Source organism: Carassius auratus, chromosome 41 (genome assembly GCF_003368295.1).
Source record: "Carassius auratus strain Wakin chromosome 41, ASM336829v1, whole genome shotgun sequence".
Taxonomy (NCBI): Eukaryota; Metazoa; Chordata; class Actinopteri; order Cypriniformes; family Cyprinidae; genus Carassius; species Carassius auratus.
In genome coordinates, this window is record NC_039283.1 from 1,786,117 (window position 1) to 1,811,919 (window position 25,803).

At 35.8% G+C, this 25,803-nt stretch overlaps 2 protein-coding genes across 2 annotated transcripts in view; one reads left to right on the plus strand and one right to left on the minus strand.

Moving 5' to 3' along the window:
• LOC113059477 (collagen alpha-6(VI) chain-like) overlaps positions 1 to 25,803 on the plus strand; it is a 1,020,620-nt gene that overhangs the window by 276,310 nt on the left and 718,507 nt on the right.
• Positions 1 to 25,803, minus strand: part of cpne4a (copine IVa) — a 46,863-nt gene that overhangs the window by 9,781 nt on the left and 11,279 nt on the right. Inside the window, exons 3-12 of the mRNA XM_026228074.1 lie at positions 15,205 to 15,384; positions 14,289 to 14,360; positions 13,764 to 13,838; positions 9,932 to 10,015; positions 9,760 to 9,849; positions 6,160 to 6,258; positions 4,730 to 4,816; positions 4,377 to 4,436; positions 3,337 to 3,470; positions 2,026 to 2,080 (exon numbers count right to left, since the gene is read on the minus strand). Of these exons, the coding sequence (XP_026083859.1) occupies positions 2,026 to 2,080; positions 3,337 to 3,470; positions 4,377 to 4,436; positions 4,730 to 4,816; positions 6,160 to 6,258; positions 9,760 to 9,849; positions 9,932 to 10,015; positions 13,764 to 13,838; positions 14,289 to 14,360; positions 15,205 to 15,384 (936 nt within the window). The remainder of the gene's footprint in view (positions 1 to 2,025; positions 2,081 to 3,336; positions 3,471 to 4,376; positions 4,437 to 4,729; positions 4,817 to 6,159; positions 6,259 to 9,759; positions 9,850 to 9,931; positions 10,016 to 13,763; positions 13,839 to 14,288; positions 14,361 to 15,204; positions 15,385 to 25,803) is intronic.

Sequence of the window (25,803 nt, forward strand, 5' to 3'; positions counted from 1 at the left end):
GGAGTATTTTTTGTACACAGTGCCGCGAACTGTCAATCACTCCTGTGCGCGTGCATCACTGTCCTCCTCAGCTGCAGCAACTTGCGCTCTCTCTCTTCATCAAGCTTTAAAACAAAAAGGGGACAAAAAGATCATATTGTCTTTGTGCATAGGCTATAGATTAATTAGATAAATGAATATCTAAATTTGTGCCTTGCCGTCTATGGTATTTTTTTAGAACTTAGAAAAAAAGATGCTGCAGCCAATGAGCAGCCAGCGGGGGCTGCAGGACGACTCAACCTGCGCAGACAGTTTTTAATGTTTATCAGACAATAAATACTCAAGATTTTGCTTTAGTATAACTCACAACGAGTTTCACACACCTTCTCCGGCCACGTTGAGTTGTTGACACTTAACAGTGGGAAAAGCGACACATGCGCTATTCACTTGTGTAACTTAAGGGTGAATGGGTAGTTTCTGCTCTGGGTGGGCTGAATTAGGAAGCTTGCATTGTGAAGGGCGCTCTGAAAATCGGCAGTGCAGGTAAAAGATTAAAACCTCTATTAAAACAGATGTCCAAATGAGCGTACCGGCACACTACAAGCACGTTCTGGGCGCACGGAGAGGTGGCGGTACGCTCAAGAGCTATATTTGGAAGTGGCGGTACCAGTGCGTACTGGCCCACTTAAAGCACTGGCAATGACTATACTTTGGATTTTTTTTGCAGTCCACTTAGAATTCAACATAACAAAAATTTTTGTTTTTTATTGGCATTGATTGTTTTGAAATTCAAATGGTACTTACATGCCTGTGCTTTTATTTCTGTAATAAATATGGCTTTCAAGCCAACAGTTAATTTGGAGGATATTGATGGTTTATTGCAGGTATGTTGTTTACATGAGAAAATCTGTGTTACAAGTTAAACAAAAATTCCAAAAAACAATCATATTTTGAATTTAAATAGTTTCTTTGTCTTGAGTTTACATTAATTATTTACATTTTACATTTACATATCCAAAAAGTTTCAGTCTTTTAATTGCGATTAATCGCGATTAATTTAAAAAAATTGTGCGATTAATTAGTTAATTTTTTTTAATCGATTGACAGAACTAAGAAAAATAAATAAACAAAATAATAGTTTTATGACCACATTACTCCATTTAGTCTGAATACTGAACACATTTGAGAGAGCACTTAGTTCATCGACTGACTGCTGATTCAACATGGTAACAATTTCAAACGATTTAGTCTGATTGGGTGAAGTGGTTCAATCTGTTTACTGAATAGAACCGGTTCAAAATAATGATTTGTTCATTCATTCCCACAGTTCATTCAGATCCAAGTGTTTATTGAAGTGTTGACCATGCTTGGAACTATTTTGGTTGGAGAAAAAAAAACTCAACATCCTGTGCATTGAATTCTTTATTTAGTCTTGCAATTGTGCTGTGTTGATTATAATTGGTCAGCTAGTCTAATATTTTTATATATTGACTGATAAATTGTATAATTGTCCCAGGCACCTGATTTCATAGTTGTGCTAGTTTCATATCTCAGCTACCACTTTGCTATCTTCTCACATGATAAATAAATTAAACTTTAATCAATATTTAATGTACATTTATTTATTTATTTATTTATTTATTTATTTATTTATTTATTTATGTGAAGTCAATAGTCTTGAAATAAGCAGGATAATATACATTCAGCTTTTCTGCCAGCCTTCCCAATTCCAGCCTTTCTCTTCACATTGTAAATGAACACAATTTTAATTACCAATTTTTTAAGATTTTTAAGAGATTTTAACAATAAGTCTGGAGTGAGGGCTGCACATCCAGATATATTTAATCTATTTATTCAAAACTATTTAAGCCTATGAATACAAAACACTCTCAGCTCAGAACAAAGGCACATTATCTGTCGGAGGGAAATTAACCTTCTGACATCAGTTTTCTCCAGTGGTAGCCTAAGAAGAAGCATTGTTCACTCTTTATCCCATTAATGCAAAATTCCCCTTGCACCCCTCACTATAAATGTTAAAGAAGTTACCTTGAAGTCCGGAGGTATCCGAGCACCAAAGCCAAAGGCTGGGAACATTTTGTCACTGCCAGAAAAAAAACGGACAGGTGATTAGAGCTGGCCTGCATTGAGGATCTTGAGGATTACTTACCGAATTTCCCATCATGCTTTCCTGTCTCAATTGCCCCTCATCACTGCTCATTTGTAATGGACACAGATTTGCATAATTGTTGTTAGTGCCTGCCAAATCACTGTGATTTCAGATTTCATCCCAACCAGACGTCCTGATGGATATGCATTCATCTCGTTCTGGAGTGATGCCGGAGCACGACATGGTGCTGGAAATGAGCTTTTGAATGACCTTTCAGAGCACTGTAATAACAGTTCAGCTACAGTGGTCAAAAAATGCTAGGATTAAGCATGTTATGCAAAAACTGCTTCAGGGTTTCTAAAGAAGCACCAAATGTTAAAATGCAAAGGCCACAGGTCTAATAAAAAATGATTTGAAAAAAACAGGCTGTTCAATCGTAACTCCCACATTTAACACATCGTTAATTAAAACAGGCCCAATCTGTTTTGTTTTTACAGCAAAATAGAACATCTATGTAAATTGGGATAAAACAATGTTTTTGTTTATTTATTCAAAAATCCAATTAACCACTCTCTATTTACTGTTTGAAGTAAACAGCACTGTGAATTAAGTTTACTGTGATGCATCTTGGTCCTGTCACAATAACTATTTTCCCTTTTTAATCTCTGAAGTTCAGGACATCGCATTTCTTCATATTAACTGTGTGCTTACAGGAGTAAATCATTCACTGATTTTACAGACGGTGATTTTGTATTAAGGTACCTCCTAAGGAAACTAGTCTCAAACCAGCTTCCAAGGCACCATAACAACATGTATAAAGCAATGTTTGACCAGCATATTGCTCTATGTGCTCCAGGGCTTTCGGTTAAAAAATAAATAAATACATTTCACTGTGGGTAAAACACCTTCTATCATATGAAATATTTATATTTTTTTCTAGTGAAAAATGTTCTTTGATCAGAATACATGGCTCCTTTTGAATGGCCATCAATGGTGAATGATGCATCCACATCTACAAGTTTTTAGAACCATGCTAACCAGCCAAATCTTGAGCCCTTGTTTCATTCACATCACATTTTTATGATTTTATGATTTAGACAGCCTATACATTACATAAAAAACTAAATCCCAATGTTGGGACTCTGAGAACTGACTCACATATGTGTGAACCTAAACAACTGGTGTATGAAAGAAAGTCGAGAACCGAGAGAGTTGAAGTTGGGATTTGATTGGCTGTTCAGCCTGCTCACCTGTCATAGTCTTGGCAAATCTCCCCCACTGCGACTAAAGCTTTCAGATACTCATTAGGCTGGTAGGGGTGGATGTAGTGTAACGAACAACTGTTTCTAGGATCCCCATTAGAGGCTGTGAAATCAATCGCTACCTGAAAAGACAAGCAGCAATCAAAGTATTGCTTTGATACTAATTACTCAAAATGTATACACCATGTGGAGAATCTCTACAGAGTGCTGTCTCCTACCAGCATTGACAGAGAGTAAACAGACTGTATAGAGTTGTAAAATGCATGAATTTATAAAGCCATGCACTAAAATTCAATAGCATGGACACATGTGACTGACTTTTTTTTCCCATGATCACAAAACATAAGAAGTGGTTCTCAAACCCTTTTAAGATGACAACCACTAAAATAAAAACTTTGGACAATGTAACACTGCAAATCAGTGGGAAGGTTATACCCAACATCTTGAAACAGTTTCGATCACCAACCCATAAGTTTTCTCCCTTAGCAATACCATTTTCTGTTTAAGCAGAAAAGGTTTGTAAAAATCGCAGGTCTAGTAGTTTGCTTTCTAGAGAAAAATTTACACATTAAAAATGCATGTTACATAAATTCATAAAACAAACATGAGGTCAACTGAATTGAAACTAATTCAGGAGATTGTACATGACAACAATTAAGGAAGAACTTATTATGACATAATAAAAGCAATGAAACACCACGGTGCACACAAAAGTGTCATGCAAAATTATCAGCGTTGTAAGCAGGTGAGACAATTATTACTTATAAATTATGCACACACACACACACACACAAAAACATTTAGAATGATACTTTGTTTTTCCTGTTCCCATTAGTATGTACATGTTAATGAATAATAAATCATGAGTGTTCTGTCTAATAATAACATAATTAATTAAACAAAACTGGCGGCTTTGCTAATATCAGAGATAATAATAATAATAATGGATGATTCACTTTATAGATATAAACAGAGATAAACAAACTCCATCAACTAAGAAAGCATGAGTTTTATCCGCCTGGACTTACTGTAAACTGTATTTGACAACCACCCATGATGTAGTCCAGAAAGGAATGCATCTTAATTATCTGTGGATACAAAAGGGCAGGTTATCACAAATTCAGACACTTGCATGTTGCTATCTCCTTCTCATCATTTCTAATTTATGTCAATTGTGATCAAATACAGTGGCCATTTGCAGAGCTGGGATCTTGCATTTTAGCCGGATGGAATGACTTCTAGCCATGTGAAGTTCCCACCTCTACTATAACCATCAACGCCTCTGATGACAGCATGACACTGTCGCTTTTTGAAATACAAGGCCTACGGGGAGGAGACAAGGTCCTCTAGAGAGAAACATTTTATGATGAGAAAATATTACCTTGCACTGATTCAGAATGACAATCCCAGAGTTCTTGTAATTCTTCTTCTTGACTTTATATTTGGGGTTTATGCATTCCCACTGGAACTGTCATTGTTTAAAAAAATATACAAATAAAAACAAACCATTAGCTTGCCATCAGTATTGGTTGGAGTGGGCGATCGAGAATATAATAGCTTCATTAAAATGTGTGAGCTGGTGCATAATCGCTTCCCATTGAAGCAGTGAAGGCCAAAAATAAGTGCTCCAGTAGACAATAGACTCAGAAAACAACAATTTCAGTCATAATAATGAGGAATAATGTCGAGCCTGGAAGCGATGTTCTAAAATAATTAGCAGAGTCTGGTACCAATGCCTGCAGTATTTAGATACAAGCCCAAAGTGTTCGGGACTTCACAAGAGAATGAGGTGTCATCCAGCTGTAGATGTGCATTTTAGCAGAGATACAATTAACCGACAGCTTAAAAGACAAGGACTTTTTGTTTTCAAAATCGCCTAATTTAGTCTTTAGCAGTAATGGTTAATTACTGGATCCATTTTTACAGCAAGTTGCGCATTGTAGTCTATTAAATGGAGACTGAAAACTCTTTAACACCTTTCATGGAACAACATCTTCATTATTGATTATTAAGGAGGTGTTCATTTTGTGTGAATTTTCAACAATAAAAAATGCAATTATCCAGTTTGTAAACAGCATAGTGGTCCTGAAATGCAATATTCAAATTACAGAAGTGACTAAATGGACACTTAGAGATCTAGCATGTGCAGGGTTACGAACTCTGATGTGATGCTTTTTTTTGTTTTGCAGAAATTACAAAACAGCATTTCAAAGGCATTCCATTAGTTTTGTCATTTAGTTAAATTATTCTACTTAAGCAATTATTCCACTTATAATTACATTAGAGCAAATTGTTTTTTTGCAGACAGTCATTTATGTTTTTTTTTTTTTTTTTGTCAGGTCTTAAATGAATTTGGTTTCATATCAATAACTCAAACAATCATTGAATAAATCTGAAACTATAAATCTGAATCTATCTATCTGAATCTATGTATATCTGTATATCTATATCTATCTAGCTATCTATCTATACATCTATCTATCTTTTAAGATGACTAGAATATTTGAGAAAAAGCAGTTCAGTTCAGGGATACTGGAGGTAATTCTCCACAGAATCTGTTTAAGTGTAGAAAAACTAAACTAACTGTGACCCACATAATCATGAAGATCTCTTCATGTAACCTCATTCATGTATCCTCATTCCTCTTTCATCTTTCACTTTCGCTGATTACTCTTGAAATCAAACTAGTTTGTACTCATCAGTAGTTTATCTTGCTCTAAATATCTCACAGAGCTGTTTCACGTTTCAAGCCAATTGGATTAAAAAAGAAAATCCAATTAAAAAATGTAATTGAAGGGTTAAAACTGTTACCTGTCTTCCATCCATTGCTGATCGCATCTCTTTGAACGTAGCTTGAAACTCTCCTATGAAATCATGCTTTCCGTTCGAGTCCCAGTCCCACACTGTACACTGGATGTTAAGGGAAGAACACAACAGGCTAAAATGTAATATTAATAAGGCATCTAAAGCAAATATAACTAAAATCTATAGGGTATGTGTTGGTCCAGTGGTATGCATGATTTAACTCTTGCATCTTTCACTTTTTTCATATCATTTGATTTCTTCTCTCCTCATACTCCCCGTCCACCTTACATACATTTGTTTCCTCTACAGACATCTCGTTTGGATACAGTTTTTTCAGCTTTCCTCTGGAGCTGAAATAAAAGATATTCTGCTGGATGTGCACACCATCTACGCTTGCTGAACCAACTCAACTACACATGGTCCAGAGAGAACGCTGAACACCACAAATGTCTGGAACCCGAACACACAGCATAAAGAACTGGAGCAGACTTGTCATCACTGTGCCCAATGCATTCATGCATTAAACATAAAGTGACATTACAAATTAATTAAACTTTGAAGGTTTTCTAAAATATTCAGCATAACATCACAAAATAATGTTGCTGTAAAAGATGAGACCAGGACATGTGGGTGCTTTTCATTCACACAGTACTTAGCCTGAGCAATTCTGATACCACATTTGCATAGTTTTATGATGCAAGATGGAAATGAGTCGGACAAGCACAATTTAAAGCTGATGTGTGTATTTTTTTTATGTTATTATATTTTCTTGTATCTCAACATATGCCAACTATCAGTAAGCCATTTGTATATATACACATACATACATACATACACACACACACACAAACATATATATATATATTATATTTGATGCCGTTAGTGGCAAAGAAATTACACACTTCAGTTTTAAAACAAAGAACACATTTATAATTGCAAACAAAATTTTTATTGCTAAACCATTAAAAATAACTTTGGGAATAAGCTTTTGCCGCTATAACATGCAGTATTCTTCAGAATTGAAAAATGTAATCACCAGAGAGTATATACTCCATAATACAGAAATTTGTGAAGCATCCAGAAAAAATAAATAAATAAAAAATTATAAAAAAAATTAAGCAATACGTTATGAAAGGACACAACTACAGAGTGGTTAAACCCTTACAAATTTTCTGAACGAACAAATGTTATCTTTCTATGCAGGAAAAGTACTTTCAGTCTCTCTCTCTCTCTCTCTCTCTCTCTCTCTCTCTCTCTCTATATATATATATATATATATATATATATATATACTTCAAAAAATCATTCTAATATGCTGATTTGGTTCTCAAAAAACATTTATTATTATCAAAGTGGAGAACAGTTGTGGTTTCGAAAAAACGAAACAAAAAATCTTACCAACTCAGAATTTTTGAACATTAATATACATGCTGTATATATGTTAGATTGTTAAGAAAATTACATATAAAGGATAGCCATTCAGGTTACAGCAAGCAATATACTGTTATAAGATTTTATGTTCAGGTACACTGGTTCTCTGGACTGCACTAGAACCAAACAACTGATGTTAAGCATTCTGGAGAAAGGCTGAGAGTTTAATGTTCATGAGAGAGTCTGTCTGAAAGTGTCTACAGTAGTTCATCATTTGAAGAATGAGATGTCAGTGTACACTACAAGAAAAAAGAAATCATAACACTTAATATTTCATTAGCCCACAACAAATATGTTTCTGTGGAGTCATGATAAGGCCAGTCAAATACCGTCAGGATCCAATCAATCACAGTTATTATGAGTTAAGCACACATGACACCATTACGGCAAACATTAAGAGTTCAGCAGAGGTTTTAAAAGGAAGACACATTTCTTTGCTCTGAGTGGTGTGACAGCAGCGTTCTCTCCTTAAGGTCAGGTTTGGGAATGGGGTGAGCTCCAGCTGTGAGCTGAACTACCGTGAGTGATTCTGCAGATGGCACTGAGGACAGCTGGTACTAAATGAGGCTTAGCTGTTCACTTTAATAAGGACTGAGTTCTGTTCAGTCATGAGTGGGCAGAAGGGAGGCCACATGCAGCCATATGCTGATGCACTACAAGCAGGAAAAGAGGCACACAGGTGCCCTTAAGGGATGTTTACAGGGGGCCCAACCATCTTACTGTTAAATGGATAGTCTATGGAGTATACAGACTCCATCACTCCAATGTAACACTGTGCTTTAAATATTTACACCACCAAAAGTAGTGAAAATAATTAGTTTAAAATTGTTGCAAAAAATCTAGTTAATAAAATTATGTACTTTTGAACATTCTATTAAATAATATATATATATATATATATATATATATATATATATATATATATATATATATATATATCTTTTTTTTTTCTTTTTTTTTTTTAAATGGCACTTTTATTGTTCTCTTATTTATCTGACTGCTTCTATTGTTCTCATTTGTAAGTCGCTTTGGATAAAAGCGTCTGCTAAATGATTAAATGTAAATATATCACAGTTTCCACAAAACTGTCATGATAATAAGAAAACTTTAAGAAAACTTTAAAACTTTTTTTCTTAAAACTTTAAGAAAAAGGGGTCGTTTTTATTAATTGAGCTATTATTTTATATGGACTATATGGTCTTTTATATGAAATCTTATTCAGGTCAGTACAAAATAAAAAAAATAACATGCATTTTGTTTGATCCCTCTTATTTTGATAATATAATTAACATTTTGCTGATACTGCAAAGTTTATGTAAAATGTTATATATATGTATATATTAAATGAAATAAAAAACAGAATTATAATACAATGTAATGTAAAAAAAACATTACTGCTTGATTCCAATAATAATTTACATAAAATTAAATGTATTCATTCATTAATTTCTGCAGTGCAGTGAAAGGCATATATCTTGATTATAATAATTTAACAGGAGGTACTTTAATTTAGAATCTGGTGGGGAACTGCAACTTTTAATATAAAATTTGTCTGCTTGAGCACATTCGTATCAAACTTTCCCAAGGAGACTTTGATGAATGAAGAACAAATAAATGAAGCAAGAGAAGGTCAGAAAGAGGACAGAGGGAGGTGGTGATTAAGGAAATGCACATATTTAAGTGGAATATATGGTAATTCCTAGTGAATCCTTCCTGAAACACATGCTCACCAATCCTAATAGTCCTGAGCCAATGTAACCAATCTGTCTATATCTAGTATTTATCCAATGTTACACTTATGCAACAATATCTCACTCACACAAAAAATGTGTCTATACTTCACTAACTGCATCAAAATGCACTGGAAATCTGAACATTGAAATGTACATCTGCATTTATCCAATAATAAATCAGCTTTTCTCAAAGTGCTGAAGTGCCTTTCAGTCAAATTTTAGTAGAATTAATGACGGTAATAAGCAGACCATTTTCCCAGAAGAGCACCTACAACAAATTACAAGCACAAACCATGCATTTCTAAGCTGTTTATAAGCTGCGTCTAACAGGAACATGAATTGCAAATGCTAATGTAAATATAAAACTAAATTCCATGTATTTATTTGTTAGTGTAAGACAAATACACATTCATCTCCAATAGCAAGTGACGTCATATTTTACCTTCAGTATTCTTTCATGGTCTCCACTACAGAGTGAGTTAAGGGATGTCTTGAAGGTCTTCCACACGGGGTTAAGGTTATTCATGACAGTCTGTGTGCATAGGGGAAGAAAGCGATTCAGTATCATTTAAGCACGATCACAGAGAAATCTTAGAAAGAAATGGTTGTCTTACTTCTGTTCTGTGCACTAGCTGCTGACTGTTGTCATCATTTACCCTGTAAATCTCTAAGAATGGATCCGACTTGCTGAAAAAATCCTGAGGGAATAACAAGCACAGAGAGAGATCAGCTGAACATCTCAAACAAAGTGATTCTGGAGAGTTTGTACATTTCATAATATGCATGATGCATCTAATATACATTCATGTAGCCTAGTGGCATCGTCCGCTACATGAAACATTGTTTTTCAGGAAAAACGAATTGAAAATGAATTGTGTCTTTCTGGTAACTTTTTCCCAAGCAGCATCCTGTGCTCACATTGTCAGCTGCCCCATTCCACCTCTGCAGCTATCTGTTTGTTTTGGGGTCTCCTCACCTGATAGGACCGAATTTGGTGGGGGATGGATGATACATTATTATTTTTCTGAGATACAGAGACCATTTTGGTCTAAATCTCTTATTTTATTTGATCATCAAAGAGCTCCAAAAAGATTCACTAATGTTGCCTTTGCACAATATAAACTGCTATTTAAAACACAGTATTACACGCCTCTCATGAATACTGATTGATCAAAAGCAGCATGTAGCTATATTTTTCTAATAAATGACATTTTTCCTTACATAAAATAAAATATCATCAATATATATCATTAATTGATATATACTTAATATGCTACTTAATATTTTTTAAAGCCTGTGATACTTTTTTTCAACTAACAACATTTACTATCACAATTTATCAGAAGTAAGTCTATAACATGAAACATGCATATATATATATATACAGTATTGTTCAAAATAATAGCAGTACAATGTGACTAACCAGAATAATCAAGGTTTTTAGTATATTTTTTATTGCTACGTGGCAAACAAGTTACCAGTAGGTTCAGTAGATTGTCAGAAAACAAACAAGACCCAGCATTCATGATATGCACGCTCTTAAGGCTGTGCAATTGGGCAATTAGTTGAAAGGGGTGTGTTCAAAAAAATAGCAGTGTCTACCTTTGACTGTACAAACTCAAAACTATTTTGTACAAACATTTTTTTTTTCTGGGATTTAGCAATCCTGTGAATCACTAAACTAATATTTAGTTGTATGACCACAGTTTTTTAAAACTGCTTGACATCTGTGTGGCATGGAGTCAACCAACTTGTGGCACCTCTCAGCTGTTATTCCACTCCATGATTCTTTAACAACATTCCACAATTCATTCACATTTCTTGGTTTTGCTTCAGAAACAGCATTTTTGATATCACCCCACAAGTTCTCAATTGGATTAAGGTCTGGAGATTGGGCTGGCCACTCCATAACATTAATTTTGTTGGTTTGGAACCAAGACTTTGCCCGTTTACTAGTGTGTTTTGGGTCATTGTCTTGTTGAAACAACCATTTCAAGGGCATGTCCTCTTCAGCATAGGGCAACATGACCTCTTCAAGTATTTTAACATATGCAAACTGATCCATGATCCCTGGTATGCGATAAATAGGCCCAACACCATAGTAGGAGAAACATGCCCCTATCATGATGCTTGCACCTCCATGCTTCACTGTCTTCACTGTGTACTGTGGCTTGAATTCAGAGTTTGGGGGTCGTCTCACAAACTGCCTGTGGCCCTTGGACCCAAAAAGAACAATTTTACTCTCATCAGTCCACAAAATGTTCCTCCATTTCTCTTTAGGCCAGTTGATGTGTTCTTTGGCAAATTGTAACCTCTTCTGCACATGCCTTTTTTTAACAGAGGGACTTTGCGGGGGATTCTTGAAAATAGATTAGCTTCACACAGACGTCTTCTAACTGTCACAGTACTTACAGGTAACTCCAGACTGTCTTTGATCATCCTGGAGGTGATCATTGGCTGAGCCTTTGCCATTCTGGTTATTCTTCTATCCATTTTGATGGTTGTCTTCCGTTTTCTTCCACGTCTCTCTGGTTTTGCTCTCCATTTTAAGGCGTTATGAGATCATTTTAGCTGAACAGCCTATCATTTTTTGCACCTCTTTATAGGTTTTCCCCTCTCTAATCAACTTTTTAATCAAAGTACGCTGTTCTTCTGAACATTGTCTTGAACGACCCATTTTCCTCAGCTTTCAAATGCATGTTCAACAAGTGTTGGCTTCATCCTTAAATAGGGGCCACCTGATTCACACCTGTTTCTTCACAAAATTGATGACCTCAGTGATTGAATGCCACACTGCTATTTTTTTGAACACACCCCTTTCAGCTAATTCAACTAATTGCCCAATTGCACAGCCTTAAGAGCGTGCATATCATGAATGCTGGGTCTCATTTGTTTTCTGAGAATCTACTGAACCTACTGGTAACTTGTTTGCCACGTAGCAATAAAAAAATATACGAAAAACCTTGATTATTCTGGTTAGTCACATTGTACTGCTATTATTTTGAACAAAACTGTATATCGCTCTTTATCACATTTGTAATACTGTAGATTTTATAAATATTAAACAGCAACATTTCTTATTATCTGCTGACAATAAGAAATTAGTATGCCTTTCTTTAAGTTTCCCACAGTTTCAGATTTTCACGGGATAATTATGCATATAAAACACTTTCCCTCGGGGGACAAAGGCAGGTATGCTGAATGATCAACACAGCACTGAATCCCCAGGAACCATTTTCAGGACTTTCAGATCCTTCCAAACAACTTTAATAAATAAAAAGAGCCACATGCACAGAAGATTCACAACAGGCTACTCACAGCAAAGTGCTCAAAGATGACGTCTACTACAGTAATGTTCTCCTAAAGGCTTGAAGTCATTCAGCCAAAGTTTAATTCGTGAGAATGAAACAGCAACTTATTAAAAGTTATCTTGACAGCCTGGGTCTCTGATCAAAGTAGTAATTACTCAAATACCAAGGATATGATTTTCAATAAAGGAATATAACTTAGGAAAAGAAAACAACTCTTAATTGAAAAGTGATTTGAAGGAGGATTTCCTGTTCTACCTTCTGACGCCCTGTCAAGCAGGACAACGGGATGCTCTGTGTGAAACTAAGATGCTCGTGGATCATTTGTTATGCTTGTATTAATCCCTCTTATTCATTTTAGTCCCATGTAATTACCCTGCTGACAAGAGTTGATTGTGTCTCCCACAGGAATAGTACTCTCTCTCTTTTCTTTCTCGACTGTCTGACCACATTTCCGAGTATGGGGATTGATCAAGGCTGAAGTTTATTTTTATCAACATCCCTGATCATTTCTATGTGATCACAACAGTTTCAGTTGCTCATTTCACATTCCTGTGTTGATCCTCTCACAATGTAATGTAGACTTTGCCATGAGACTGTTACTGAATGCTGGGAGAGTTAAATTATATTTCACACTCCAATGCAAACCAAGGTCCCAATGAATAGAACAGAAAACTGCTGTTGCTCAATTTTTTTAAAGGCACAGGCAAAAAAAAAAAAATGTGTTTAATTCTATGGATCAGAAAAAAGGTGAAAGAGAAGTGGTATATAAAAAAGGTTTTGTAATTATAATTATACACTATTCAATATTTTGGGATCAGTAAGATTTTTCAATATTAAGAAGTCTCTACTGCTTATCAAGGCTTCATTTTTTTTTTTTTAAGTAATATCATGAAAAAATACGTTGTCTTGTTTTCTATTTTAAAATGATCAATGTTTCTGTATTAACAGAATGAGTGCAAATGCATTTGCTAATTAAACGACATGGCGCTGGACAGGAAAATGCGAACGTCACCGGACTGAAACTAGCAAAGCACACACACCGGGTGTATTATAGAGCCCAATAACTGATGGTTGTTGTAACAGTACATAATATCATTTTATATTCTGAATAAACGTGCACAGGAGGTCTTCCTACCTTATCATCCAGCTTCCTCGCGCTGAATGAGAGTTCCACGTAATCATTATTTCCTGTTAGCTCCTCAGCGGTGATCTGGAGAGATTGAGAGTGATGAATTGTTTTCAGCAGAAGAGAAAACAGAATCAGAAGCTAACTGTGAAGACTGACATTTGTTTTATAGATCTCGCTTTCCTCACCCACTGAGTTTTACATGTTCAACTGTTGCTGCTGCGTTCCTGTCAGTGTGCATTAAGGAGCTCCTCTAGCTATTTTCTGCTATTTTTGTCTCATAGCTCACATTCAATACCACATCCGACAGTTTTGGAAGGGTTTTGTATATATTGAGAAGTTGTTCTATGTTTGCCTGGGTTCAATAGTGGCAGTGATCACCTATCATATAAAGTGCACAGCTTTTAAAGGTTAGACCGTGAAATGTTTGAATAAGGCCATATGCTGGTCTTGTGCACTGCTGAATGTTTACATAGTTAAGAAGAGCGTGAGAGAAAGCAAACAGATCAATTTGGGATTTGGGAAAGTGCTCACCATAATAGACGATTTCCCGACTGTGTTGCCCTGTTTAAGCAGGGCTTTGGTGATTTTCCTCTGGGAGATGATCTATTTGGACAGAAATAAGATATTTTAAGTCAGTCAGAGGCCACCTTGTTTTGATGGACCGAACACACACAAAAACACATGAACATGTGCAATACACAGCACATAATAACACTAAGAATTTGGCATTTAAGCTTAGCTCATAATTACACCATGAAGTCTTATCCACTTCATATAAGTGCTGCATTATTAACTGTTAAATATTTGTAATAGGAGGGAGTGCTTTTGGTTTTATTTCCCCTAGAAACTCAGCATGACTGAGTGTGAACACCACGCTTTCTCACTTTATTAAATGCAGCTCATTTTAACAGCGATATTCACCTCTTCCCCCTCCAACCAAAACAGAATTAAAACAAACAACCCAGCTCCTCAGAGAGAAAAGCAGACTTAGAAAGTGGTTCGGTGCAAAAAAATAAACACATGAATATCAAACAAAATGAATACAGGCATCCGTTATACACTATAGGCTTCTGGCAAATTCATTACTGAGAAACTGCAAATCTTAACCATCTGGCAGAAGATCATGTGTCTGGTTTTCCATTTGCTCAAACTGCAGATAAGAGAGTAGTATGGCCCGTCCTTCCCACACCGAGCCAGCTACACATACATCTCACCTTTCAAAATTCAATCAGCCATACAATGTCCACAAATGCTCTTAACAGTTGTTTGTGTGATTATTTAATCAGGAAGCTTCATCTGATTTGGGCACAGTGCCGGCCCCACTCCTCCCTAACTGTGCAATCAGCGAACATGTCGAGATCCTGTTGCAAAATGAGCATTGCCAAGCAAAAAAACAAAAAACAAAACATAATAATCACATATAGCCTGTTTGAATTTCTATGCTCACTTGGCCCAGTGTGCACTCCATGGCTCCTAGGCAGTCTATATCTCTCATGCCATTATGACTACTGCTGATGTCGTAGAGCTCGTAACGTAGTCGCTGGACCTCTTCAAAGTAGAAGTCCAGGGTGAAGACCTTAGAAAACGTGGGGTTTATACAGCTCCGAATCACCTCTGTCCTGTCCACCTGTAAACACAACAGAAAACAATTATCTACTTGGATTATGTTCAGAATGGCAAATACGCAATTAGCAATTAATGTCAGATTTGTCTTTTTGAGACAACTAAGCCTGTGAAATGAATATTACAGCTAATACTGTATACTAATATTCTAATCCAAACACAGTCTTGTTTCAAGTTGAGCTGAATTCACTGTAGTGGATGTTCAGGAGGGGTTAATCAAGCTAATAGCTTTCAAGAAGGATTTCTAAGGTCAATATTTAATCGCAGGACAAGCTGCTTGATTAGGAAGTAAAATGACATTTGGCAAGTGCTGATACTCAGGACCAGATCAACAGGGAATCAGTGACCTTAAAGAACTCATCAATTAGTACTGTAAAAGCCCAATCCAATTCTATAAGCAGCAAACCAACTGTAGTTGCTTTTCTTAGTGCACTAATGGCTCTCATCAATCTAAACTAAAGTGCACCAAAGTCCCTTTGGATTGAAACAATTTACTAGTTGAAAGGTAGCAGATGTAACAAAGCATTTTGATACAGAGGATGCAAACAAACAAAATATGGTATGTGTAATCCCTCTCATTAAGCTCTTTTGAGACACCATTTAATCACCTAAAGTTAACTTTCATAATGCTCTTGAAATCAGTAAATGTAATAAATCTCAAAACAAAATTATAAAACCATGTCACTGGCAATTCCCTGTTCCTAAAGAATGTATCTTCCTCTCACCTCATGCAGGCAAAGAAAAAGGTTCGTTTAATCTGACATTCCTCAGCCACATATATGGTTTAGTCTCAGATGTTTCACTTTCCTCAGCAGCTCAGAGTCTTTTTCATTTTTCATGCTGCTCTCTGCGAGGAGTAACACCACACTTACTTCCTTTCTTTCTGACACAGAAGATCTCTTACCATTTAAAAAGATTTAATTTTAATGTAAATGCCTGTCTTTATAATGTATTTCCCTTGTGTAAAGCAGATGTTTATGAACTGTGTGCTGTATTTCTCACATGTCATTTGCCATAAACAAAAGCTTGAGTTGCAGCCAATATGTACAATGTTGCTTCTTAGTGCTTCATTATGGACTGGTATATTGGCCAGAAGTAACAGTTAAAATGTAAAAGGCTTTAATAACTGAATTGTTTCTTATAAACATTAAGTTTTTCACTTCACAAGACGTTACTTGATAAACTCAAGGCATATGGATTGTGATGTTTCTATCAGCTGTTTGGAGACTCATTCTGACAGCACCCATTCACTGTAGAGTGTCCATTGTTGAGCAAGAGAACATCTATTGTGATGAAGGAACACACTCATCTATATCTTGGATTGCCTGAGGGTGTTCCAAGTTCCAAATTAGAACTTCAGAATATTAATATATTCTTATATAACCATATTTATTCATTTTTTATGTTTACTTCAGCATTAAAATGGTCAGTTTATATAACTCAGGGTGCCCATTTAAGTTGCACCAACCATCTGGAGACCCCGCCATTTCTCTTCATTAAGCTCTATAAATATTGGCCTGACTCTTCCAGGTGTTTGCTCTTTATTTGCAGGGGCTTCCTCAGGGCAGCTGGTGCTGTTTTATTGGGAAAGTTGCATGCGCCATCTATTCAGCGTTCTCCTGGAGGGAATAAACATCAGTCAGGAAGACACGGACCTCGAAGCGGCTGTTTATTTCTGCTGATGAATATGCTAATAAATTTCACTTATTAAAGTGAAAATAATACAGTTCTGATTATGCTTAATACAAATCCATTCTCTGTCTAACTGTTGTTTGTATTCCGACTCTGCTGTCAGGAAACATCTGCTCTGTTGTACATCAGGCAACTTGTTAACCTCTCAGAATGCTTCTTGTGACTATACATCAGAAAAGAAGTAACTGCATCTATTGTGTGACATCTTGTCTAAACAAGTCAAAAACCGGTTGAAATCACACATGAGCTGTAAGAGGATCAGGAGAACCATGCAAATCTTAACAATCATACTCCATTTCATTGCTCACTGATAATAAATCAGGCCTCACAGGATTTTTCATTAGGAAAATAAAAATGTGACCTGGAACCAGAAGAGCACGGTCATTCCAAGCCAAGATTTTCATTCATGGATCTTCCATCACACTCCTATACACATCAACAAGCAGATCCCACATGACAATTTCTGGCAAGAGGGGTCTGGACAAGCAGCTTTTCATAAAAGACGTGTGTCCACTCAGCCTTAGAAAAGTCCCTTTATGCCTGCATAAACAGGGGCCTGAGCTCATCACTAGACTGGACTGACAGTCTTTTGGCAGTGAGGGGCAGAGCAGTCAACACATAGACTGCAGAGCTCTGGAGATACCAATAAATATTCAAGACACCACTGATAGAAAGGCTTCTTGTTATTCGGTTGTACTTCATTGGAGCTGCTCAAATGGTGATATAAATCAATGTGTTGATCATACAATAATGGTTTAAAGCAATAGTTCAATTACCATGATGTTGGTTTTTAGATATATACAGTACAGACCAAAAGTTTGGACACACCTTCTCATTCAAAGAGTTTTCTTTATTTTCATGACTCTGAAAATTGTAGAGTCACACTGAAGGCATCAAGGGCTATTTGAGCAAGAAGGAGAGTGATGGGGTGCTGCGCCAGATGACCTGACCTGAACCCAATCCAGATGGTTTAGGGGTGAGCTGGTCCGCAGACTGAAGGCAAAATGGCCAACAAGTGCTAAGCATCTCTCGGGGAACTCCTTCAAGACTGTTGGAAGACCATTTCAGGTGACAACCTCTTGAAGCTCATCAAGAGAATGCCAAGAGTGTGCAAAGCAGTAATCATAGCAAAAGGTGGCTACTTTGAAGAACCTAGAATATGACATATTTTCAATGTTTCACACTTTTTTGTTATGTATATAATTCCATATATAATCCACATGTGTTAATTCATAGTTTTGATGCCTTCAGTGTGAATCTACAATTTTCATAGTCATGAAAATAAAGAAAACTCTTTGAATGAGAAGGTGTGTCCAAACTTTTGGTCTGTACTGTATATATAGTCTTTAGTGTATTTTGAAATATTATTACCATTAGAATGACTACTATGGAAGCATATGGGTAGCATTATTCAATTTGGGATGTAATATGCAAAATGACAATGCAATATGTAAAATGGCAATGCATTTCTGTATTTACATTTACATTTTCCAATACATTTGTGCAACGTTTGGTGCAAAATGAAAATGAAATTACATAATTTTAATTTGCCATTTACTACACCAGTTTTAATATGTAAAATGAATATTAATTTTAACGCTTTATAAGTTGCAAAATTAAAATGAAAATGTATTACAGAAATGATTAGATATGTCTAACATGTTAAAGCAAAAACTGTGGCAAAATGATCATTTAAATGCTATTTTTCTTAATTGCATTAACACTCACAGTCAAGACACTTACGATTGCATTTTCATTCGGTGTCCCCAAGGGGCAAGGAACTCGACCGGAAGTTGAAGTCGGGTGGGGGCTGCCATCTTTTAGCAGAACTTCACTTGCGTTAGCATTCCCATTGACTCCCATTCATTTTGGCGTCACTTTGACAGCGAATAACTTTACATCTGAGGCGTTTAAAGACACTGTTTGTCCATTATTTATTTCTAAAGATACACGACAATGTATAAAGGGCTCCATTACCTTCTATGTTACATTATGGCCCCGTATAAACAGTTTTTGTAAAAAATAGGCTAACGATTGCGTCATAACCACTCGGCTCTCTGTCGCATTACCGTACAGACAGGTGGAGAAGCTCGCAGGCAATTAACTTAATATGGCGTAGTGGCGTTACATTTTAAAATACTATACAAAATAATTAATCAGAATACTTACTCCTGCTCACTCACGACAAAGAACTCCCCGCTCAAGCTCGCCGTCTCTGCAAGATTAACGATGGCAGTTTGCACGCACAGCTACTAGAAGATTTACATCTGTCAGACAGGTTGCTGACGTCGTCAAGCTTCGTTTGAGTCTGCGCGTCAGAAACGGAAGTGCTAAAAAACGCTAAAACTGGGCTTCATTTGTCTCAATTGAGTTCCAATGGGGTCGCTGTGTCCATTTCTTTTACTGTCTATGGGTGTCCCGCAATGAATGTAGCAAAATTCAATGTGCACATTGAAAATGCATTCCGAGCCGATCACGTGTCCCCGCCCTCGCGCCACGTCAATCATTGTGTGAACAAGGCGGGGCTTACAGAAGGTCAGAGACTCAAGTCTCAAGAAGAGGATTCAATCAAGTAAGACAACATGGACAAGGCAGTTGGTCCGTGTATGTTTTGATCATTTCGGTTTATGGCTTCAATATTTCATTCGGACTTGTGGGCGGAGCTGAAACGCTGCTTTCATCTGATTGGCCGAATCGGATCGGTTGTCATCTGACAGCCTTCAGCTGAAATGTCTGAAACTACACTCACTGTTAATTAGCATAATATTTGAATAAGATGTAGCTGGGCACATAATTCGTGCTGCTGAGACCTGCAAATTATTTCTAGGTTGTAGTATTGTATGAATTTTGTCCCACTGATAAAAACAGTGCAAATAGTTCTGTCCCTTTGGATAACAGTAAAGTGGAAATAAATATAGTTAAATTTATGAAATAAAATTAAATAGGATTTTTTGGGAAGGTAAGTCTGGCCAGTTATACAAGCAACACGAGTCGGACGAGTCTAAAGATATGAGCTTAATTGGGTGAAACATTAAAGTTCTAGTCTGTGTCAATTACTCTCATAATAAATAATAATAATAATGTTAACTGTATTTTTCGGTATAAGTTGCATCAGTCCAAAAATACGTCATGACGAGGAAAAAAACATATATAAGTCGCACTGGACTATATGTCACATTTATTCAAGACCAAGATAAAACATTACCGTCTACACCCGCGAGAGGGCGCTCTGGGGTAGGCTACAGGAGCACTGAGCAGCATAGAGCTAATTTTACTATTTTTATTTAGAAATTTAACTATATTAATTTTTACAATTATTTATTAATGTCTCTCTCTCTCTCACACACACACACACACACACACACACACACACACACATACCTAGTGCCTTATGACTTAAAAGATGAGAGTGGTAAATGTTACAGACATGGAACTGTTCAGTCTATTATTGATTTTAATTTCCACTTCACTGTTATCCAAAGGGACAGAACTATTTGCACAGTATTTATCAGTGGGACAATATTCATACAATACTACAACCTAGAAATAATTTGCAGGTCTCATCAGCACGAATTATGTGCCCAGCTACATCTGATTCAAATATTATGCTAATTAACAGTGAGCGGTGGTTTCAGACATTACAGTGCTTCACTCGCACTGACTCTTATTTTGCCTGAAAGAATGACAAGACCGAGCTGAAGGCTGTCAGATGAAAACCGATCCGATTCGACCAATCAGATGAAAGCAGCGTTTCAGCTCCGCCCACAAGTCCGAATGAAATATTGAAGCCATAAACCGAAATGATCAAAACATACACGGACCAACTGCCTTGTCCATGTTGTCTCACTTGATTGAATCCTCTTCTTGAGACTTGAGTCTCTGACCTTCTGTAAGCCCCGCCTTGTTCACACAATGATTGACGTGGCGCGAGGGCGGGGACACGTGATCGGCTCGGAATGCATTTTCAATGTGCACATTGAATTTTGCTACATTCATTGCGGGACACTGAATGAAAATGCAATCGTAAGTGTCTTGACTGTGAGTGTTAATGCAATTAAGAAAAATAGCATTTAAATGATCATTTTGCCACAGTTTTTGCTTTAACATGTTAGACATATCTAATCATTTCTGTAATACATTTTCATTTTAATTTTGCAACTTATAAAGCGTTAAAATTAATATTCATTTTACATATTAAAACTGGTGTAGTAAATGGCAAATGAAAATTATGTAATTTAATTTTCATTTTCATTTTGCACCAAACGTTGCACAAATGTATTGGAAAATGTAAATGTAAATACAGAAATGCATTGCCATTTTACATATTGCATTGTCATTTTGCATATTACATCCCAAATTGAATAATGCTACCCATATGCTTCCATAGACTACTTTCTATTTTAAAATGTAATTTATTCATGTGATGTAAAAGCTGAATTGTCAGCAGCCATTACTACATTTGGTGTAACACGAGCCTTCAAAAATCATTTTAATGTGCTGATTTGGTGTTTAGAAACCACATCGTATCATTATCAATGTTGAAAACATTTGTGCTGCTTAATATTGTTTTGGAAACCAGGATCAATTATTTTCAAGATTCTTTGATGAATAGAACATTCAAATATAAATATATTTACTTTCATTTTTAATAAATGTAATTAAAAACTTATTACTTATTTACTAATTATTAGCTAATGTCAGTATTAATTTTTGAAAAAGTGTGTAAAAAAAAAATGTGTCAAAAGTCATACAAATTAAGATAACTTTACACACACAAAAAAGGTAAAGTAAGCAGTTTTTCACACTAAATTAATGCTAACATTCATAGTTTTCTTTGAGTGGCTTTTAAAAGAAAGAGTATTTTAACATTTAATGTAGTGACCTCATTCAATTCCACCACAAGGATCTCATAGCAAAAATTAAAAAAAGAAAAGGAAAAAAAGTGTTTCAAAGAAATGTAATCAGCATCACACCACAAATGCTGTCAGCTGTGCTTAACTTCTACTAATCCCAGAATACTGCTTTGACTATGGCTCAGAAAGTGTAACTTTGGTACCAATTACACATTGTTGTGTAAGCATATTGAATGTCTGATGTACTGAAACAGCATTTAAAACAAGCTACTATAAATGTTTTCACACCAGCCTTGTTTCTTGTTGTGAGTGTGATATGCCGGATTGAAGTTGGCAAGCATAAGCATATTTCATAAGGTTTCATCACATCCATTCACACACACATACAAAACACACACACACACACACAAGCCACAAATAGCACTGCCCTAAAGGATGAGCCTCAACAGTCAACATGTGCAACATCCCCCATATATGGGTCTAATTGTCCCTGGAAGCCACATTTACCTTCCTTTCTTCACATCTCTCCACATCTCACTCAAAACGTGTGGTTTCTGAATGTGCAGCCACGCTCATTCTGCATAGTTAATCGGCTGCTTCTCCTCATTAGCCCATCAGTGGGAGAGAATGGAGGTTTTCTTCAGGGCTAATCAGCGTGGAACCATCTTTCCGTTATGTGAGCAAGGCCCAAGTTGGAGGACAGCAGGGTGCAACAAGAGGTATCATTAACCATTTCAACTACACATCAGCACCTCGAAACTGCTCAGTTTGTTGAATGGCTTTAAAAAAGGTCAACTTGTGTGAAGAAATGTTTCCTTCCTTTAACGATGCAGCTGTTCAGTTTAAATGAGGCAAAAAGGAAGAGTGACACAACTGAGATCTAGCTTGAAGACCTGTGAAGGAGACGCTAAACAAAGGGTGGCAGGAAAGTGGATTTTTCAAGGACGATAAAAGGATGGAGGAGAAACAGGCAGAAATTGTGGCAATCCAAATTCAATGGCTTTTTGCAGAAAAAAAAACTATATTTTGATTAGCACACTATTATTATTACTCTTAATATTTTTATGATATACTCTATATCACAATGCTTTGTATCCACTCAACCGGACTAGTCGCAGTGTGATAAATGAACCAAATGCAATGCTGTTTATATTTAACATTTAATTATGTTTTATTAAATTTAAATAATTTTTTTCAAATATAAAACACACCAACGTTCATAAGTCTCTGTTTTGTTCTTTTTAAAGAATTCATACTTTCATTCAGCAAGTATGCATTAAACTCATCTGAAGATCTGAAGACATTAAAAATGTTTATTTTTATTTTTTTTGTATCAGGTTCAACAAAAATATTAAGCAGCGCAACAGTTTCAACATTGGTAATAATAAATGTTTCTTGAGCAGCAAATCAGCATATTAAAATGATTTCTGAAGGATCATGTGACACTGAAGACTGGAGTAATGATGATGAAAATTCTGTTTCACCATCACAGGAATAAACTAGAAAAAAATTATTTTAAACTGTAATAATATTTCACAATATTCCTGTTTTAACTGTATTTGAAAATTACATTATAAAATACATTAAACTAGAATTTTTTTATTGTAATTTTTACTGTAATTGTAATTGTTTTTACTGTTTTATTTTTTTTATGTAGTGACCCTAAACATTTGAAGGGTATGGTAAAGTAAACATTTATTATGGAATAGTACCTACTAGTTCACTTACTATTTTTAAAACATATTAGGTGTTAATAGAGACAATATGAGGAAGTGGCAGACCACTCATATAAATTAAAAGCTCAAATCAAAATGCTTAATATTGCATGCACGATATTTGTACTGTTATGACCCTGTCTTCCTTTTCTTTTACCTGATGGCAGTATGATAACCATTATCCACCTCATCATGTGATGTCCAAGCTTATTGGATAATTCATGGGCGGAGAGTATAATATAAAATATATCCAACATGGAGAAACTTTCAAATTCCAGTTTGACTGTGATCAATGAATGATGGTGAAACAGAGCTCCAAATGCAAAAGAGATGTTCAGCCCCAGTCCATCTTGTAGACATAAAGGACAAAAATACCTTGTATGTGCACATGAAGGGGTGAAGAACAGAAAGGGAACACACAGGAAAAAGACATCCTCCATCACATAACTAGCAGATTGCAATCATCAGTGCCCAGATGACCCACATCTAGCTGCATAACTCTGTCAGTCTGCTATGTTTGCTCTTATGCTTCATGAATATTGATATTATTTCTCAAATGTCACTGAAGTTGGGGAGCATGCATCATAATAAGCCACAGCTCCACTTTGCAAATGCCAAGGCAAAAAAAAAAAAGTTGAACTGAGAAACGTGCTTCCCAAATTTATGAATACTACAAAAAATGTGTAAAAGTGTAAAAAAGAAGACGTTTACGGGGGAGAAATATTTAAAAGGTGACAAGACTGTAATGGCTACCGAAAATTCAGCTTTGTCATCACAAAAATACATTTTTTTAAATAGATTAAAATAGAAATCAATTATTTTCCATAATTTTTCACAATATTACTCTTTTTGTATTTTTGATCCAATAAATAAATAAAATAAATTATTTGACTAATAAGTTGTTCAGCAAATACATAGTAGCCACTCAGATTACCCAAAGAACCACTTAGTAATCTCCTAGCAACATCTCAGGACATACCAAGCACAAAACCACTGGCAAACACCATATGACATCACTACACCTTGCAGCTACAGACACAAAGCAAGTTTTTTTTTTTTTTTTTTTCTGTTAATCTTTTTACATCAATATCTAGTTATTTCAGACCATGAAATCAGTCTTGATCAGTCTGAGTGAAATCTAGGTTGCACCCCGAAGGGAGCGATATGGAGATATGCTCTCCTTATTCAACAGGAGTGCTCCCTGCTCCTGTGATTGGCATTCTGGGTAAATGAAAGAACAGCTCCACCTGCCACAGTGATTCAGACGCTGACAGTCAGCCTCTCATCTTCAGCTCTGCCTTTTGTCTGATTGTTGGTGAGAGCTGACAGCCAGGGCACTGGGATCTGACACACTGACAGGTCATTATAGTCAATGGCAATGTAACTTTGGACACAGAGATTTTTGGTGTGTTGCTCAGCTAGCATTCATTTTCAGAGAAACTGAGAGGGTGGTGTCAGTTCTCTCAGATCTCAGATTATGAGGCTCTTTGAGTGAAAACACTTTTATTTATTGGTATGTCTCAAAAAATACAGTATACAAGGATCCCACACTTTCTTACCAATAGTTTTATAATAACTATATAATACCCCTCCTTATTTTTCCCTTAAGAGCGAGTGCATTTGTAAATTCTATGTGTATGGCTTCCAGTGTCATCTGCTTCCAGCTATTTTTAGCTGTACATAACGTCTCGTTTTGCTGCTTGATATTGCAAACTGGTTAGTTTACCATATTATTTTAACTATGAATACAATGGTTTGTACTGCAATCCATTTGATCGTTTACTGAACTTTGTTATTCTTCACGTTATTTCCCTACAGCGGCTAATGAACCAAGTCTTGTACATTCACAAAAATGGCTAAGTTCGGTGTTGAAAAATACGGTGGATATAATTGCACTCATTTCTAGCCAATAACATATTTTAGACAGACTTAGGAAAGTTTATATCATTACCATTAAATAATAATAAAAAAGGGTCATGGAAATTTCTATAGGTTAACTACAGACATTTCCAATACTATAAAATACTAGTATATATTTTATATAGATTACATTTTTACATTATGCATAATATAATGAGAAATATTTACTGATTAAATGATTATTAATGTATTATGTGTAATAAAAAAATGGGGGGGGGGCTAGGTGTTCAGGCCCCTTTGAAA